The sequence below is a fragment of the Sceloporus undulatus genome, chromosome 1, assembly GCF_019175285.1.
Source record: "Sceloporus undulatus isolate JIND9_A2432 ecotype Alabama chromosome 1, SceUnd_v1.1, whole genome shotgun sequence".
Taxonomy (NCBI): domain Eukaryota; kingdom Metazoa; phylum Chordata; class Lepidosauria; order Squamata; family Phrynosomatidae; genus Sceloporus; species Sceloporus undulatus.
The window spans coordinates 331,320,816-331,337,583 of NC_056522.1; the positions used below are offsets into that span (position 1 = coordinate 331,320,816).

Genomic DNA, 16,768 nt, shown 5'->3' on the forward strand with positions numbered 1-16,768 from the left:
AGAAAGTACGCGTGGAGCGCGTACTAGGGTTAAAAAGGGGCGGTGCTTCTGCATCCCCCTAACCCTAGTGCGCACTCGGCGCGCACAAAATGGCGGCGGCCATTTCACACGGCCACCGCCATCACGATGTCACAACTGCGCCGCCTCTATATGGGGCGGCGCGGATGTGACATCCTCGCTCCGCGCCAGGGCGCTTAGTGCACCCTTAGCATGGAGCAGGAAGGAGCTCCGTTTTGGAGCTCCTTCCTGGTTTGGTCCGCTGGGCGCAGCCTTCACACGGCTGCGCCCAGCGGACCAAAGGAGAAAGGGGCCAAGCAGCCCCTTTCTCCTCCTCCCCGCTGCTGCGGGTGTCCTTGGGGCTTGAAGCCCCAGGACACCCCTTTCCAGGCTGCGGGGCAGCGGCCTTTTGCCGCCTCCCTGCAACCCAGAAAGCGGCAGATCGGGGCCTCAGGCGGCTGCCGGTCTGGCCACTGGGGCCCCGATACCTCGGGAAAGGGACGGGTACAGGCCACCGCTTTTCGGTGTCTGTAACCCGCCATTGATAGGGAAAATGGCCACTCTCTCCAAACTTTAGAGAGGAAAAAGTAGAGACAGAGATAACAATTAACACAAAGGATGTATAAGGCTCCCTATAGATATTTAGGTGACCATTCTGAGAACATCATGCTGCAGTAATAGCCTTTTGGTCTATCCAAACAAAATTTCTTATATCCAGAATGAGAAGAAACACAGTTGGCCCTTCGTATAGGCAAGCTAGCCATCTTGGATGGCCCCCACCCCATTTATTTAAAAGAGGCTGGATGGCCATCTGTCGGGTATGCTTGAGAGTTCCTGCATGGCAGGGGGTTGACTGAATGGCCTTTGTGCTTCTTCCAACTCTATTTTTCTATGATTCTATGATCATCACTGGCAGTGCATGCACATGGCCTGACAATGGATGCATGTACATTTTAGTCCACTGACAATTGGGTGGTCCCCAGTTTTTTATTTGTTTGCTTGGTTCTGGAAGCAAGTCCCCACTGATATGGAGGCCTGGCTGCACTCAATTTCTCCTGGTTGAAATATATGGAATAATTTCCAGCTGTGTTTCAAGTCAAGTCATTGTATTAGATATTTAGAATCAGTTGTCTCAAGATCAGAAATCTGAAAGTTACTTTTTAAATATACTTGCTCCTATTACTTCTTTTTCTTGTTGTGTGCCATCAAATGGGGTATGACACAGAGCAGGTGTGTAGATGATAGTTACAACACTGATTAATGAGGATAAGTACTCATTATACTGCTGGAAAAGAAACTGTTGTCCTGTTGAACTGTGGTGTTGAAAAAATAACTTGTTAACCGCTATTATTTCTATTGCCTGTTTATTTTTAGGAGGGAAAAACTTTAAATAGAGAAGAAAATTAAATTAATTAAGGGAAAATTCTTCTAGTATACGTTAAATGTCTTTACAATTTATCCTGAGAATGCCTGTACCTAGAAAATCGCCAGTTGTTTCTAACTCTACTCTTGCTTTTTTGTTACTTTAGAAATATACTTTTGATGCACCCTCAGTATGTAACAATGTTTAACCAGTTACTACTTTGAACTTGTTGCTTCCCAGCTCTTCTCAGGAAGGGGAGGTGAGCAGAAATCACCTTGGGTTATCCAATTGAGAAAAAATGAGCAAAAATGCTGGATCCAGAGGTTATTACAGAGAACAAAAATACCGGATCCAGATTCTCAGTCGTGGCAAGGCAAACATTGCTTTTCAAAACTTGTTGTCTACTGCCCCATGTTTAAGGCATGTTTGATTTCTAACACTCAATCCAGGGGTCTCCAAAAAGCTTCTTGATGTCACATTTTACCGATCTACCTTACTCCACTGAAACTCAAGCTCTTTTCCACACTATAGGGAAGATTCAGTGTGGATGTACTCTGCATATGGCAGGGTGTGTTTTATAGAATATTTGCAAGAGTGAGCTGTGGAAAAAATGGAGTATGATATTGAACAAATCTTGCCAAAAAAAACCCCATGATATTCGCCTAGGGTTCTATAAATCAGAACTACTTGAAAGCAAACAAGAACTAAGCTTTACTGGGCCTTGACTCAAACTAAACCCATACCTATGTATCTGTTGTTAAATTTTTGATGAGAAATGATTTGCATCTCCTAGGGGAATACAGACCATCACCTTTATGCCAGCCTGTGGGTGGAGACATGGCATGCATAGTCTGCCTGAAAACTATGATCGGCTGCCAGGAAGCCAAGCCTCCTAGCAACTCTGTCCAGTTGGGACTACAAGTATTTGAATTTCAGAGTTTTTCAAATTTGGAATATTTGATACCCATGACAAGAACCTTAGAGGCTGGACCCAAGTCTAAACATGACATTCATTATGTTCCATATACACCTTATACCTAATAAGATAATTTTATGCACAAATGTGTGTACACTGGACCATCAGAAAGCAAAAGTGTCACTTCTCAGACACCAATGAGGACAATTTTGATTTTGGATATTTGAATTTGGAATTCCAGATAGGGAGACTCAATTACATCACTGATGTGCATCTACACTGTAGAAATAATGAGTTTGATACTACTTAACTGCATGGCTCCATCCTACAGAACCTGGGATTGAGTTGTGTAGGCACTCTGTCAGAGAGGCTAAAAAAAACTTGTAAACTAAAATCCCAGGGATTGCTTTGGATGGAAGTACAGCTCTTAAAGGTTGTTTAAACGCATTATTTAACGTGTAGAGCACACCCCAAGAAGTGCAAAACTGCTGTGCAACAGGTTGGACATTATTTATTTTATTTTATTTATCTTATTTACATCCCACCTTTTTCCAGAGGAGATTGAGGCAATTCACATTGTTAAAAGCAATGACACTAAAATCTAATACAGTATATGGAAAAGTTTTAAACATTAAAAAACAGTTCTGTTAAAAAACTAAATTACAACAGTTAAAAGCACAATTAAAACATAGTAAACATATAATACATTCCATTAAAGAGATGCTCTATCACAGTAACATAAAAATCAAATGCAGCCTAAAAAAAGTTATGTGCCCACCAGTGCAAAGGATGCAGGGGTCCAACTAAGCCTCCTGTGGGAAGGAATTATATAAGATGGAACCAGCCAATGAAAGGGCCTCGTTTGTCCTCACCCAATGCACCTGAAGGACAGAAACCTTTAAAACTTTACAAATCATGCAGGCTCACAGAAGGAGATAAAGCTGTTGGAGCTGTAATGTTCATAACTAGCACTTGAATTGTGCCCAGAACTGGACTGGTCCGGACAATCCTACATGTTACCTCTCTGACATTCCCCACATTCATTATCAGAGATTCTCTCTTTCCTGTACCTTGACCCAATCCAAGATTATTTGTTGTGTGTTTTAACATTTTAGTTGTAAATACAAAAATTGGTAACGGGACCTGACTATTTAATCCTGTCTCATATTCCTCTGAACACACTTGAGGTTACCAGAGCCATGTAACAAAGTGGTAGATCTCTTTTTTTTTTTCTAGAAAGAGACACACTTAACAAATTTGTGGAAGATATAAAACTTCTGATACACGTCCCCAAATTGGGCATCCGGGGGAGCCCAAGAGGACTCTTAAACTGCATTGACCCTTGATATGGGACATCTTACATAGTCCATTCCCACTTTCAGATTATTGGTGGGGGCGGGGGGGGGGACATGCCTGGAGGGGAGACGAAAAGTATATATAGAGACAGAGGCCTACTGAGGCAAACCCACCCATACAAAATAGTGTGATTTCATACAGATGTTAAATAAGGATGAGGAGACGCGAGAGATTCCAAAATAAGCTGTCTTAGAGGGAAAACAACCATTTAAGGGTCAGAACCCCAACAAAGGAGGAAGCCCCACCCATAATAATAATATAGATAATAATAATAAAATAATAAATATAATAAAAGTTTATTATTATACGCGCTCTCATACATCAGGGCGGTTAACAACATACTAGCAAAATACAATAAAATCATTCCACTAAAACCAACAATTACAAGAAAAAGAATTAAAAAAACACTCATGCCAGTGGCCATGCTGACATAGAGGAAGGTCAGGAAACGGTCAGGGGCTAAGAAGTCAGGGGTAGCTAAGCCTGTAGATCAATAAGGTTTTTAACTCCTTCCTAAACGGGCTAAGGAGGCGGCAGAGCGGAGGCTCGGCGGGGCAGCGAGTTCCAGGGTTCGGGGCCAAGATGGTAAAGGCCCCCTCGAAGTAGATGTCAGCCTGCCCTGAACTCTTAGCAGTTGCTACCCAAAAGACTGAGTGTGCGGGGCGGATTGTATGGAGAGAGGCGGTCCTCTAGATACCCTGGGCCAAGCCATTTAGGCTTTATAGTTACTAACCAACCCTTGTATTCGCCCGAAGCGATTAGGCAGCCAATGGAGATCTTTACGCACCGGTTTTATATGACTGGTCCTGGACGTCACCAGTGACCGACGTGCTGCCATGTTCTGCACTATTGTATGCTTCCGGGTATGGTACAAGGGTGCCCATGTAGAGCACATTGCAAGAAGTCAAAGCGAGGTTACCCGATGTTGTACTACAGTTTACGGTCCCTCCGGTCCAGGTAGGGACGCAGCTGGCGTTCCGCCGAAGCTGATAACAGGCGCTCGCCGTCGCACCACCTGAGAGTAGAGTGAGCGACGAGGCAAGGAGCACCCCCAGACTGCGTACTGTGTCCTTCCTAGGGAGCGTGACCCCGTTCAGAACAGGTGGAACCACCACCGTCCCTGGGCCGGGTGAACCTACACAAGTTTACTTCCGTTTTCTTTGGATTCAGGCCTGAGTCTGTTTTCCTCATCCCAACCCATTACCGACTCCAGGCAGCCTGCTATCTGAGAGATTGCCCTCCCCGGTCACTGCATCATCGGAGCATAGAGGACTACTTGGGTGTCATCAGCGTACGCTAACCCCGCCCCATGTCTCCGGATTGATCTCTCCCAGCGGTGTTCATTAAATGTTAAAGAGCATGGGAGACAGAATGGCCCCCGAGTGGACCCCGATGTTGGGCCTCTCATCGGAGCAATGTCTCCAGCTGCACCACTCTGGGACCTCCCAGAGAGGTAGGACCGGAACCACTGGAGCGCAGTGCCCCCGATTCACCTATGCCAGCGTCCCAGAAGGATACCAGGTCATGGTTCGAAAGCCGCTGAGATGTCCAAGAGCACTACAGGGACACGCTACCCCTGTCCATGCCAGCCGGAGATCATCGACCAAGGCGACCATGGCAGTCTCAACCCCGTAGCCCCGTCCAAAAGCCGGTTTGAAATGGATCAAGAAATCCGTTTCTCCAGGATCGATTGAAGCTGGATTGCAACCGCCCTCTCGATCACCTTCCCCAAAAATGGCACAGTAGCGTAATAGGCCGATAATTATTATGCATCAGGGGGGCGAGGGAAGGCTTTTTCAGCAATGGTTACTACGGCCAATTTTAAGCTGGATGGAATGTCTCCCTCAAAGATGTTAATAATCCGGTGTTTTGTAACAATTGAAGTTACTACTGGTCCCCCTGAGCCGCTAGCCATGAGGGACAGGATCGAGAGAGCAGGTTGTCTTCCGACACTTCTAAGGATCCTGTCCACATCATCATACTCACAGACTAAATTGATCCAGTATAAACCGAGTCCACCGGAAGCTCTGGAGGCCTCTGATCTAGGATCTGCTCTATGCTGCTCATCGCTTATCCGAGAGATTTTATCCGCGAAGAAGTTGTTAAATTGGTCACAGCAGGCCTTGGTAGGTTCAAGGATCTGGTTCGGGGCGGGAGGGAGCTGAGTTAGCTCCCTCACAACCCTGAACAACTCTGCCGGACGCGACTCCGCGGATGCAACACGTGCACCATAGAACGAGTTCTTAGCTGCACGTATTGCCTCTCCGTAGTCATCCAAAAGATGATCTAGGAGAGTCTGGTCGGATAAGCGCTGGTGTTTTCGCCAACGGTGCTCTATCCATCTCAGTACCCGCTTCCTTGCCCGGAGATCTTCCGTATACCAGGGCTTCTTTTTGGAAGCAGGCCTGAGAGGGCGCTTGGGAGCGATACTGTGTATAGCCCTGGAGAGATCAGTGTCCCAGGTGGTAGTCAGGGCATCAACAGTGTCGCCATCGTTTCCAACCATGTACCCCTCTAGGGCTGCTTGGAACCTACTGGGTTCCATCAGCCTTCGAGGGTGGACCATCCTAATAGGTCCACCACCCCCGGGAGGGATCTGGGTAGAAGCCTTGATTTTTGCCTCTACCAGAAAATGATCCGTCCATGACAGGGGGGAAATATTAGTTATTTCCGGCCACGGATTTTCCAAGTCCGTACAAAAGACCAAATCGAGTGTGTTACCCGCAGAGTGCGTCGGACCTGAGACCAGTTGAGACAGGCCCATGGAAGTCATGGTATCCATGAATTCACGAGCCGCACCGTGGTAGATGCTGAAAGATAAGAGAACAAACAGGAACACACACATACATGCATACCAGCATCTACCAAATCAATAATAGTAAACTCATTGCCCTGCCCAGACTGAAGATGGACTGAAATGAATTGCGAAAATCTACTACCTCCTGAAGTGTCTGGAACGATCATGCCCACCACCTATCTGATTACTTCAATTAAAGACTAAATGTCCATACTAGACCAATGCTCTCTGCCATACATCACATGGATCAATGGAAGGCTTATTTTAAAATAGTTCTACCACCACTACCCCCAGACAAGGTGAAACTGCACCATTACCATGAAGACTGGTTATTCTAAAGACCCTCAGTTTCTTCCAACTCATTACAACCAGCCAAGAAAGACAGAGTTAATAAACTGAGCACAAACATGGTGTCCAAAGATGGGACAGAAATGTGATACCTGACCTGCCCTTCAGAAAATGATGTTCCTGCTTTTTGCCCCTAAGCCTAGTACAAACCTGAGTGAGAGAAGCCAAACTTTGAAAATGCCATACTACTGATAGTTAATCATGCATTTAACTAATACAAAAAGCCTAATTTCTGTATTAACTAATACAAAAAAAACCTTATGCATATTTTCTTGAAAATTGAACTGTATAATTTATCTGAATTCCCAGGTATGCAGAGGATTAAATAAATGTTGTTGAACAAAAGCAATATTGGTATTGACAAAAAAAACCAAAAACTTCCTTGTAAGATGCCTTGATCTTGTACATAGAGAAAGGCAGGGCATCATTAAATAAATAAATAATCTATGCAGAATACTGAATTACAGTGCAGTGTTGTGAAAAATCAAAGACTTCAAGGTATTTAATGATGATTGTCTTTAGAGATATATGAATTTATAATTATAGGAAAAGTAGGGAGGATTATTTACTCCAAACATACAAATGAAGATATTAGTTCTAAAAACAGATTATTGTTACAGCTGAACATGAAGAAAACAAAAATATTGACCACATATGATTACCTAACTTTAAAACCAACATTAAAATAGTTTAAAGTTTTCCATACCTTGGCTCAACCATTAATCAGAGTGGAGACTACTATCAAGAAATCTGAAGAAGACTAGGACTTGGAAAGGCAGCTATCAAGGAACTAGATGAGATCGAGAAGTGTAAAGATATATCACAGAATACTAAAGTTAGTATTATCCATGCCATTGTAGTTCCCATTTTTATGAATGGGTGTGATGACAGGACAGTGAAGAAAGCTGACAGGAAAGAAAATCAACCTGGTTGAAACGTGGGGCTGGAAAAGAAGAGTTCTATGGACACCATGGACTGCTAAAAGGAGAAATCAATGGGTCCTGGAGTAAATCAAACCTGAACTCTCCCTAAAAGCCAAGGCTGCATCTGCACTGTAGAAATAATCCAGTTTCACATTATTTTAACTGTCAAGGTTCAATGCTACAGATTTCTTGGATCTGTAGTTTTGTGAGAGACTGAGGGGCTCTACAGACCAGCACTTTGTGGCGGCCTGAAGGCGGAGCCATGGTGCAGTGTCCACATGCTGGATGCTGTGACTCTGCCCCATTCTAGATGGTGCGCGGCAATCTAGTTGGTGTAGCGCCAAAAGGGTGTCAGAAAGCCACTCCACTACAGCTATGACACCATTTTCCCAGCTCCTTTTTGTGCTCCCTAGAGACCAGATCAGTGCTGCAGCATGTGGTTGCTGCAGCACCAATCCAACCATTAAAAGGGCAGCTGGATGCCATCCATCTGTCCAGCCCCTTAGCCTCCTCTGTCAGAGAGCTCTGGTGTCACAACAAACTACAATTCCTAGAATTCCATAGGACTGAGTCATGGCAGTTAAAGAGGTGTCAATGTGGATTATTTTTGCAGTGTGGATGCAACCCAAGATGACTAAACTGAGACTGTCATATTTTGGCTACATCATGACTCACTAGAAAAGACAATAGTGCTTGGTAAGGTAGAAGATAGCAGGAAAAGAGGAATACCACATTCCATATGGATAAACTCAATGAAGGAATCCAGGGCCCTGAGTCTGCACGACCTGAGCAGGGCGGTTGATGATATCATTACTTGAAGATCTCTCATTCAGTGGATTTACTATCAGTGGAAGTCAATTTGACAACAGTTAAAAACAAACACCTTTAAGAGCTTGAGAAAAATAACACTGTGTAAACCAAATGTTAGCAACATTTTGCACCTAGAAGATACCAGCATAATTCCTGACAGAATCTCTTGGTCACAGATCTGTTCCTCTTGAGAATCACAGAACAAAAAGACAGAGGCCAAGTAAGCAAAACAGTTACTTTGGGCCCTAGGAAGTTAACAATTTCTGCTCTGTGTTTATTGCATCGTTGTATTCAGCAATTCTATAGCTAGATAGTTCGGGCTGTAACAAAGTGCGATTCAATTACCCTCATTATGCACAGAGGTCACATGCCAATTCCCCAGGCTGAAATTCAGCACCAGTCCTTTTGAAAGACTTCTGCCTACCCTCACTTCTTCTTCTTTTGGTTCTTGGGCAGCCTGGGACCTGACACACTTATCATCACAGCCATTTGCTCCAAGCTCAATTTGTCCCCCCCAAGACAAGGCTTTTCATAAGCATCAAAAAGCCGGCTAAGCACACTGCAGGTGTCAGAACATGAGAAGCTGCTGTTTACGTTGCCTTTTCCCATTCCATATCACTTTACCACCTAGAAGCAGAAAAAGTTAGCCCTTGCTATGTTTTCTTAATGCCAGTAACTCTGCATTCCACTGAAATGATCTAAAGGTACTGACCAAAAAGAAAGAGAAAAAAAATCGAGAGAAGCAGAAAGAACACTGAAAATCCAAGAGTATGACTAATTCATTTGACAATCCTTGATTCCGGCGTAAGGCAATAAACCCAGATTCGGTAAAAGTTACTGTTTGGACAATAGGTCCAGTGGCTATGGGTGATGTAGGCCAAAAAGATAATTTTTCCAAGCTGTGCTTGAAAAGGATTTTTTTGTACAAGCAAAGAATAGCGTCTAGAGATTATACAGACATGTACAATTTTGTATTGGATATTTCTGCCTATTTAATAAAACATGTAATTTTGGGAAACAACAATAATAATATGAGACACTGTATTCTGAGACACTGTACTTCACTCCTATTAGAATCATAGAATCATAGAGTTGGAAGAGATGTAACAGATACTTGTTCCCATTAAACTTTTGACAAGCATCTGAAGGTGTAGCCGAGAGGGATGACCTTCTTACTTCCACACCACACAAGTTGTTTAAATCAAAAATCACCAAAGAATTTGGAAACTTCATACCTTCTCCCTGGAAATGTGACTATCTGAACATCTCTGTTCATAGCACACATCATTCCCAAGGAAATTTATATTTTTAATGCACAGCCATGATATCCTATAGTTGTTACAGCCTTTCCACAGTCTTCTGTAACAAGAAATGCTTTTGCATCTTAGATATTTCCAGGATTTTTTTTTAAATAACAACACAACAGATACAAGCTTGGCACCCATTTGTTCTGTGGGACCAAACCATCTTTCTTCAAAGCACTATTTCTGTTTCTGCAATTTCTCATTTTCCTAATACTTGGAAGCCCTTTGCCACTAGGAAGGTGCAGTTTAAACACAAAGTTAAAAAATGGTTATAGATATAGCTCCTTCATTGCCCCCAACTCTGTAATTTCACATCAGCTTTTATTTCTTTTCTTTTTTCAGAGTCTGCATTTCTTCAGTGTATTTACAATACAGACTGTGTGCTGAAATATTTACCGAGCTTTGTTCACTATACACACACATTATTACCACGCCATAGTCACCCCTGCAACTCCCTCACCCATCATCTCAGAGCTAGTGTTATGTTGCTGGAGGGTTGAGCTTTGATGTGGGAAATCCCTGTTCAGATACTCACTCAGCCATGAAGGTCACTTGATGGCCTTGAGCAATTGTCACCACTCAGCTTAACTGAACTATGATGAAGCTAAAACATCACTCTGGACTCTATCTCTCTTGTTCTGCCTTCCAATGCAGCTATCAAATAAACCCATTAAAAAGAAATGAAATATTGCAGTTAAGGCTCATGAGTAATGCATGTACCATATTAAGAAGAATAACAAGGCAGGATATTGCTTAAGTACTGTATCCAACTAGTAATTTTACACATATTCTGCATCAGGCACTTTCCAGGATACAGAAAGTTGTATATTACTTGCTGGTTTTCTTGAAAATACTGTTCCTCATTAAAGATGTTCAGTTGGCCCTCAATATCCATGGATTTTGTTATCCACAAATTTACCCATCAAAAGCTTGGTAATATTCTCTCTCCTCCTCCTCCTCCCCGCCCCTCTCTCTATATATTTTCTATAAAGCAAACCTTGATTTGGCCATTTTGTATATTTTTGTATTTTACTATGCCACTGCAATGGGGGGGTCCTGGAACCAAACCCCAGAAGATACTAAGAGCCCACTGTACACTCCACAGGAGTAAGAAAACAGTATACCAGCCCTCCTCTTGAACCCGGTACACACACACACCTGATGTGCTTGACTAGAACTCCAGGCTTCCTCAGGAAATGGGCTACCATGCTAGCTTGATACAGTGAAAGTTGTAATCAACTTGGTGATTGATGGCATGACAGAAGATGTAGTACAAGAAGTCTGGAAGGCACCATGATGGAGAAGGCTGTACTATACTGTCAGTACCTGTCAGTTCCTGGAAGACTACCTGATTAGGTTTGACGCCATGACTTGGTTTCTTGCTGGGGCTGAACTGATATTGTTAGACTGCAATTCCCAGCATTCCTCACCACCAGCTGTGCTCAGTAAGAATGATGGGGCATGAAGTTGTATGATGTCTGAAGAGCCACAATCCATCCATCTCTGAATTAGAAAGTTTAATAAGAACTGTCCATATAGGACACAATTTAGAAATCCAGGAATTTACTGTTTTGGCATTATGGTGACCTGCCTCCCCAAAAGAGAAGCTGAAAGACAAAAGTTCAGTGAGAAAGAAGTTGGATCACATGACAAAGAAATGATGGCTTAAGTGAGTTATGGTCAGCAAGTCCCATTCATTTCAATGTGTCTATGCAGAACTAACATCAGCTTTAGCTTCTAGATAGTGAGGAACAAGCAATGAAGCTGTCAAACTTTCCTTGCCAACAGTATACATCATCAGTTGCCACCTTTTCAGTCCATTTCATACATCTAATAAAACTGTTTCTCAAAAAGTTGATGCCACACCAAGCCAGCACTTTGTCTGTAAGGTTCTCTTCACACTTTTAGGAGGCAGTTGTGCTTCCTGTGTGACTGCCAGATGTCATCACTTTCAGAGGGTTAAAAAGGCAAGTCTCCCAACCAAATGGCCTGAGAGCACAGCTATCTTGTTCTATTGCTTAAACTAAGAGAGTCTGGCCCTGGATGACAGATCACCTGGGAACCAGTTGTAAGGCATGCAGGGCTTCAGAGAATCGAGCATAAACAACAACAAATGATCAGCAAAAGATGGTCAAACCTTCAGCACAGATAGAAGGAAGCATTGACTAGCTGAGTGGTGTTTGCCTTTTTATTTGACTAAGTTAAATGTGTTTTTCATCTGGGCTGTGTGTGTGTGTGTGTGTGTTTTCAAGCTGCTTTTATGTTTAAGTTGTATTTCTGATGTTAAATCACTAAGATTATTGCATGCCAGATTTGGCAAAACAACATGATATCCATTTAGCAGCGCTTGGAAAAGTTACTTTTTAGGCTGTATCTTCCAGCATCCTCAGGCAGTCAAAAAAAAAAGTAATTTATCCAATGTGTGCAATTTGAAAAAACAAGTAAATATACAATATATATATTACAAGAGGTTGTGTCTAGCTTCATTTTTCTCAATGAGACTGAAGCATATATGGCATGCTTACAAACAAATATCTCAAAACCAAACATCATTGCATTCACTAAGAATTTTACTAAGGCACCAAGGAGCAGAAAGTAACAACACTGTGACAAAAGAGGGACGGATTAAAACATACAGGACAAGTGTAAAAGGGGGGTTTAAACATAACTTCAAAGTAAAGATGTACTTTTTGGACAAATGATTAACCACACTGCGTTCACTCCACTAAAAAGCATGAATCTGGACAACCCAAACTACTGCACAGCTCTTGTGGATCTTTAGGCTGAAAGTGCTGTGCAGTGCCTTAGGTTGTAATTCTATACATGCTTAACCAGAAAGCTGACCACTTGAATTCAACCAGGCTTACTTCTGAGTAGGGCATGTACAGGCATGCGCTATAAGGCTGCAGTGTTTTGTGCACACTTTTATGGGAGCTAGTCCCTGCTAGTGGGGGCTTACTAGTCAGTAAAAGTAAAGAAGAACTGGGCTTGTAAGTTCCACTTTGGAACTCCTCACACTTCAGCACAGAGATCGTGTACAGTGGTCCCTCCACATTTGCTGGGGTTATGGGTGAAGGATCCCTGTTAATGTGGAAGAACCACAAATAAAAAATACTATTTTTTGCCTGAAAGAACACCTCTCTAGGAATCTCCAGGTCCCCCAGTGCAATTCCATGGTCAACATCTGCCAGAGGTTGATCACAGAATCATGCTGAAGGACCTACAAATGCACAGAGAAGTGTTTTCTTTAGGAATTCCTAGGTTCCCCAGCACAACTCTATGGTCAACTTCTGGCAGAGTTGCACTGGAAGGCCTAGAGATTCCTAGAGAGAACATAGGAATCAAAACCACAAATAATCAAATCCACAAAAGTCAAAATGTGGAGGGCCAAAGAAGCTGGCAGCATGAGCTTTCTTAGACTTAAGTCAACTTCCTCAGATGCATTCCTCCAAATGCTTCTGAGGAAGTAGTCTTAAGTCTAGGCGAGCTCATGCAGCCAACTTCTTTCTTTCACTTAGTCTCAGAGGTGCTACAAGATCTCTAGGTACTGATTCTACAGACTAGCATAGCTATATCTTTGAATTCTACTTCATTACAGAGCTGACTCCTGGCTTTAAGAAAGAGAGGACCTTCTTCAGACCTCCTTGACATCCCCCAAAGTGTCCTGCTTCTAGGCATCAGGTTTGCTGCTGATCTGATCTCTTCCTCCATCAAGTGGGCTGCCTTGTTTTGCTTTCTGGCTGGATGAAGTGGAAACTTTTTTCCTTTCCCAGCGGGCAGTGCAAAGGCGGGAGTGTTATTATTTTGACAGCTGCTGGGGAGCTCCCACCCCCTTGTCCTCTTTCCTACCCCCCAAGTTAATCACTCTTTGTAACAAGAAGGATGGAAAAAGAGAGGTGGGGAGAACAGGGACAAACTGAGCGGCGAAGAGGACTGAATTACCTTATTACATTACAATATACACAGGCAAACAAACTCATAGCCACCATGTAATATCCCACCACTGCTCTGAAAACCCTGAACTGGTTAAATGGGAGGGCTAACTGGTCCCCCACCTCCCCTGGGTGACCTTGGGTGAGTCACACTCTCTCAGCCTCAGAGGGTGACCACAGCAAACCCCCCTCTGAAGGAACTGGCCAGGAAAACCCTCTGACGAATAACCCTATCCTTAGGTCATTTTGATTTCTGCTATGTAAAGCGCTGTGCAAATCCTACATAAATCATAGAAACATAGCATCATAGAGTTGGAAGAGACCGCAAGGGCCATCCAGTCTGACTTTCTGCCATGCAGGAACTCTCAATCAAAGCATCCCCGACAGATGGCCATCCAGCCTCTGTTTAAAGACCAATAATAATAATAATAATAATACCATACAGGGTTGCCATCAGTCAGAAAGGACACAAAGGCACACAACAACAACAGCTAATCTTTTAATGGTAATTCTTTCAATTCTTAATTTTTAATGTTTTTGATTGTTTAATGATATTTTATCCTAGTATGGACGGGGCGGGGGAAGAAATTAATGGGGATGTATTTTAACTCGACGTTGTATTTTATGTACTGTGTTGTAAGCCGCCTCGATCCTGAGGGAGAGGCGGGATATAAATAAAAAACTATTATTGTTGTTTTTATTATTGTTATTGTTATTATTATGATGTTACGGCTCCGCCAGTTTTCGTATGGATTTCCCTCCGATCCTTAATAAAACGAGGTCGAAGCGACATCTGCCTTCCAGCGCTTCCCCTGACGGTGGTCCAGGCAGGCATTCTGTTCGCGCTCAGAGGCACTCTCGGCCCATCCGTTGAAAGGATCGGAGGAAAAACGGGGAGAAGGAGGAAAGGGGAAAGGGGGAAAGGGAGGGAGGGAGGAGGAGGAAAGGTTCCCGGCACGGCGGCTTTACCTTCTGATCGACGATGGAGCAAGCCATTTCCCGGACGTGGGCCAGGCTGAACTCCCCCGACGAAGAGTCCTGGAGCCAAAGGACCGGCTCCCGGCTGAGGCCGATCTGGAGGTGGAAAGAGATGCCGCTGCCGCCGCCGCCGCTGCTGCTATTGCTGCCCGGCGGCGAAGGACTGGGCGGCCGGATCACCGGCGGGGCGCTCATCGACAACTTCCAAGGCCAGAGAGAGAGACCAAGAAAGAAAGAAAGAAAGAAAGAAAGAAAGGAGAAGAGAGAGAAGCTCAGTGAGGAGGAGGAGGAGGAGGAGGAGTTTGGTCCAAACCTACAAGTTGGAAGCAAAACAAATTCTCCCTTTGGGAGAAAAAATGAGGAGAGAAGGAGAAGAAGAAGAAGGGGGGAAAGGAGGGTCGAGGAGGAGAAGAAAGGCCAGGCGGGGTGGCCGTGGAGGAGGAGGAGGAGGAGGAGGAGGAGGAGGAGGAGGCGATGGGGCCGCCTGGGCTGCAGCCACTGGAGGGAGGGAGGGAGGGAGGGAAGGGACAGGGGAAAGGGCGGGGAGCCAGCCTCGTCGTCGGCGCCAAAAAAGAGCCGCCACCCGGCGGCCTCAGGAGCAGCAGCAGCAGCAGCTCCGGCGCCCGAGTGGCGGGTCTGGAAAGGGAGACAAGTCCCTTAGGGAGCCCGAAGGTGGGAGCCAAAAGGGACTCAGGGCTTCCGTCGCCTCATGGAGAGGCGGGGTCAAAAAATAAAGTTTTATTAGTATTGTTGTTGTTATTATTATTAGGAGGAGGAGGAGGAGGAGGGACCCGCCTGGCCGCCTCTTCTCGGCTAAGGCGCACCGCGAGGTTAAAGTAACTTCTACACTATTTAAATAATCCGTTTTGGTCGTCCTTTTCACTGCCAGGGCTTCCAGGCGGTGGAATTCTAGGTATGGTCGTTTGTTGTGGCACCTTTGCCCAGAATTCCATAGCCTGGAAGCCCTGGCAGTGAAAAGGACGACCAAAAGAGAGAGAGAGATCGAGATCCCCAGTTCCCCCACCCTTATCCTGGAAGCCCTTTCTGGCAGAGAGAACCTCCCCAGCCCAACTCCCCTTTCCCTCAGGAATACCTTCAAAGCTGCTTTCATCCCAGCTGTTCCTCTTGAGGCTTCTTCCACTTGCTGCTGTTCTGGTGAGAGGGAACAAGGGAGAGCCTGGAGCAACTGGGTCCTGCCTGCTTTTTTGGCAGCTTCTGTGCTGGGTTAGGTTGGTGGGTGAGTAGGAGCTCCTACCTGTCAGCCAACTCTTGGGAGGTGCCTCCCATCCCACAGAGCTCCACTACCATTACCAGTTATGTTCTGACAGGAGAAGGAGGGAGCTGTCACCACAGAGAGCTGGGGGCTCCCTTCATGCTGACTGCTGTGTCCCTCATCTCAGCTGCTCCTCCTCGCCCATTTTATTTTGTGAATGGAGAATGATCAGGAATCCCACCCACCACTTGTCATTTTTTTTTGTCCTGTTTAGCAAACATACACACACACACAAAACATCCTATCTAGTGGATGTCATTTTCTAACTCGAAGCACTTTACATCTCATGCAGGAAGGAGGAGTTTGTCTTTCCAGCACCTGAAGAAATACAGCACACCAGGCATCCAAGGAATAAAGGTTTTGGCCAATGGTTCTAAAGGAAATGGAGTCTCAAGAAATTCAGGATGGAAATTAGGCTTTGGAGAGTTATGATGTTCTGGAAGAAGAAGACTTAACTGTATTTGAATAAATGTAGATTGTTGTAACATACTTAATAAAAATAAGACATCCCCTGAAAATAATCCATAGTGTGTCTTCTTGAGGTAAAATAAATATAAGGCAGTGTCTTATTTTCAGGGAAACGCGGTAATTGCTTGTCTGTGTGGACACAACTGAATCATGGACTAGATCGGCATTTGGTATGGCCTGGTATGGTTGTACTTATGTTCTCTCATCTTTATCACGCCATCCTCGAAATCACCACTGTTTCATCCTTCTTGATTCCAATATGCCAAGTGCATAAGATGCTTCAGCCCTTCCTGTTGAACTCTT

At 44.3% G+C, this 16,768-nt stretch overlaps 1 protein-coding gene across 2 annotated transcripts in view; it reads right to left on the reverse strand.

Moving 5' to 3' along the window:
* PRKD1 (protein kinase D1) overlaps window positions 1-16,408 on the reverse strand; it is a 154,578-nt gene extending 138,170 nt beyond the window's left edge. Inside the window, exons 1-2 of one of the 2 annotated variants that reach the window (XM_042445512.1) lie at window positions 15,818-16,407; window positions 14,716-14,925 (exon numbers count right to left, since the gene is read on the reverse strand). In XM_042445512.1, the coding sequence (XP_042301446.1) occupies window positions 14,716-14,925; window positions 15,818-15,835 (228 nt within the window). In that variant the 5' untranslated portion in view covers window positions 15,836-16,407. Of the gene's footprint in view, window positions 1-14,715; window positions 14,926-15,817 lie in introns of both variants that reach the window. The other variant, XM_042445516.1, reaches the window with a different exon arrangement.
* Between the last annotated feature and the right edge of the window lie 360 nt (window positions 16,409-16,768).